General features: G+C 55.8%; 1 protein-coding gene across 1 annotated transcript in view; it reads left to right on the forward strand.

Moving 5' to 3' along the window:
• Positions 1–875, forward strand: part of LOC130587843 (plasma membrane calcium-transporting ATPase 2-like) — a gene marked incomplete at both ends in the record, with an annotated part of 8,903 nt that extends 8,028 nt beyond the window's left edge. The window contains 2 exons of the mRNA XM_057388808.1: positions 337–551; positions 633–875. Coding sequence (XP_057244791.1) covers positions 337–551; positions 633–875 — 458 coding nt within the window. The remainder of the gene's footprint in view (positions 1–336; positions 552–632) is intronic.
• Between the last annotated feature and the right edge of the window lie 225 nt (positions 876–1,100).

A 1,100-nucleotide genomic window follows, 5' to 3' on the forward strand; every position in this document is an offset into this window, starting at 1 on the left:
CAAGCAGTTTTTTAGGTGGGCTTGGGAGAAGGTGGAAGGGGCTGTGCGCAAGGTGATTCCCACTTTTTGCAGTCGGGGTGATGGGAATGTTCCCAGCATTTTTTGGAAAATAAAACCCTAAAAAGCATCAGGGAAAAGGGTGTGCCCTTCTGTAGAGAGGGTGACAGGAATGTCCCAAGCGGTTTTTTAGGTGGGTTTGGGAGAAGGTGGAAGGGGCTGTGCGCAAGGTGATTCCCACTTTTTGCAGTCGGGGTGATGGGAATGTTCCCAGCATTTTTTTGGATGGTTTTGGGAGAGCTGTCCAGGTTTTTCCCCTGACCCCATCCTCATCCCCAGGGCTGATCATGTCGGCCATCACCGTCATCATCCTGGTGCTCTACTTCGTCATCGACACCTTCGGCGTGCAGAAGCGGCCCTGGCTGGCCGAGTGCACGCCCATCTACATCCAGTACTTCGTCAAGTTCTTCATCATCGGCGTCACCGTGCTGGTGGTGGCCGTCCCCGAGGGGCTCCCGCTGGCCGTCACCATCTCGCTGGCCTACTCGGTCAAGGTGAGGCGGCTGGGACGCGGCGTTTTGGGGCGAGGAGGGGTCCGAGCCCAACCCCGGCTCTGACCTCTCCACCTCCCGCAGAAAATGATGAAGGACAACAACCTGGTGAGGCACCTGGACGCGTGCGAGACCATGGGCAACGCCACGGCCATCTGCTCGGACAAGACGGGCACGCTGACCATGAACCGCATGACCGTGGTGCAGGCCTACGTGGGTGACACCCACTACCGGCAGATCCCCGACCCCGAGGCCATCCTGCCCAAGGTGCTGGATCTCATCGTGCAGGGCGTGGCCATCAACTCGGCCTACACCTCCAAAATCCTGGTGAGCCGCCACTCGTTCTTGCCTGGGCTGCTCTGCCGTGCCTGCTTTTGGTGTCGTTTTTCCATTGCTTTTCTGCCACTTTTCTGTTACTTTTCTGCCACTTTTCTGTCACTTTTCTGCCACTCTTCTGTCATTTCTCTTCCACTATTCCATGGTCTTTCCATTCCTTTTCCATTCCTATTCCTTTTCCATCTCTATTTTGTTGCTTTTCCATCGCTTTTGCAT

This window comes from Malurus melanocephalus, unplaced genomic scaffold (genome assembly GCF_030028575.1).
Source record: "Malurus melanocephalus ecotype Western Australia unplaced genomic scaffold, MMel_1.1 scaffold_2553, whole genome shotgun sequence".
Lineage (NCBI taxonomy): Eukaryota > Metazoa > Chordata > Aves > Passeriformes > Maluridae > Malurus > Malurus melanocephalus.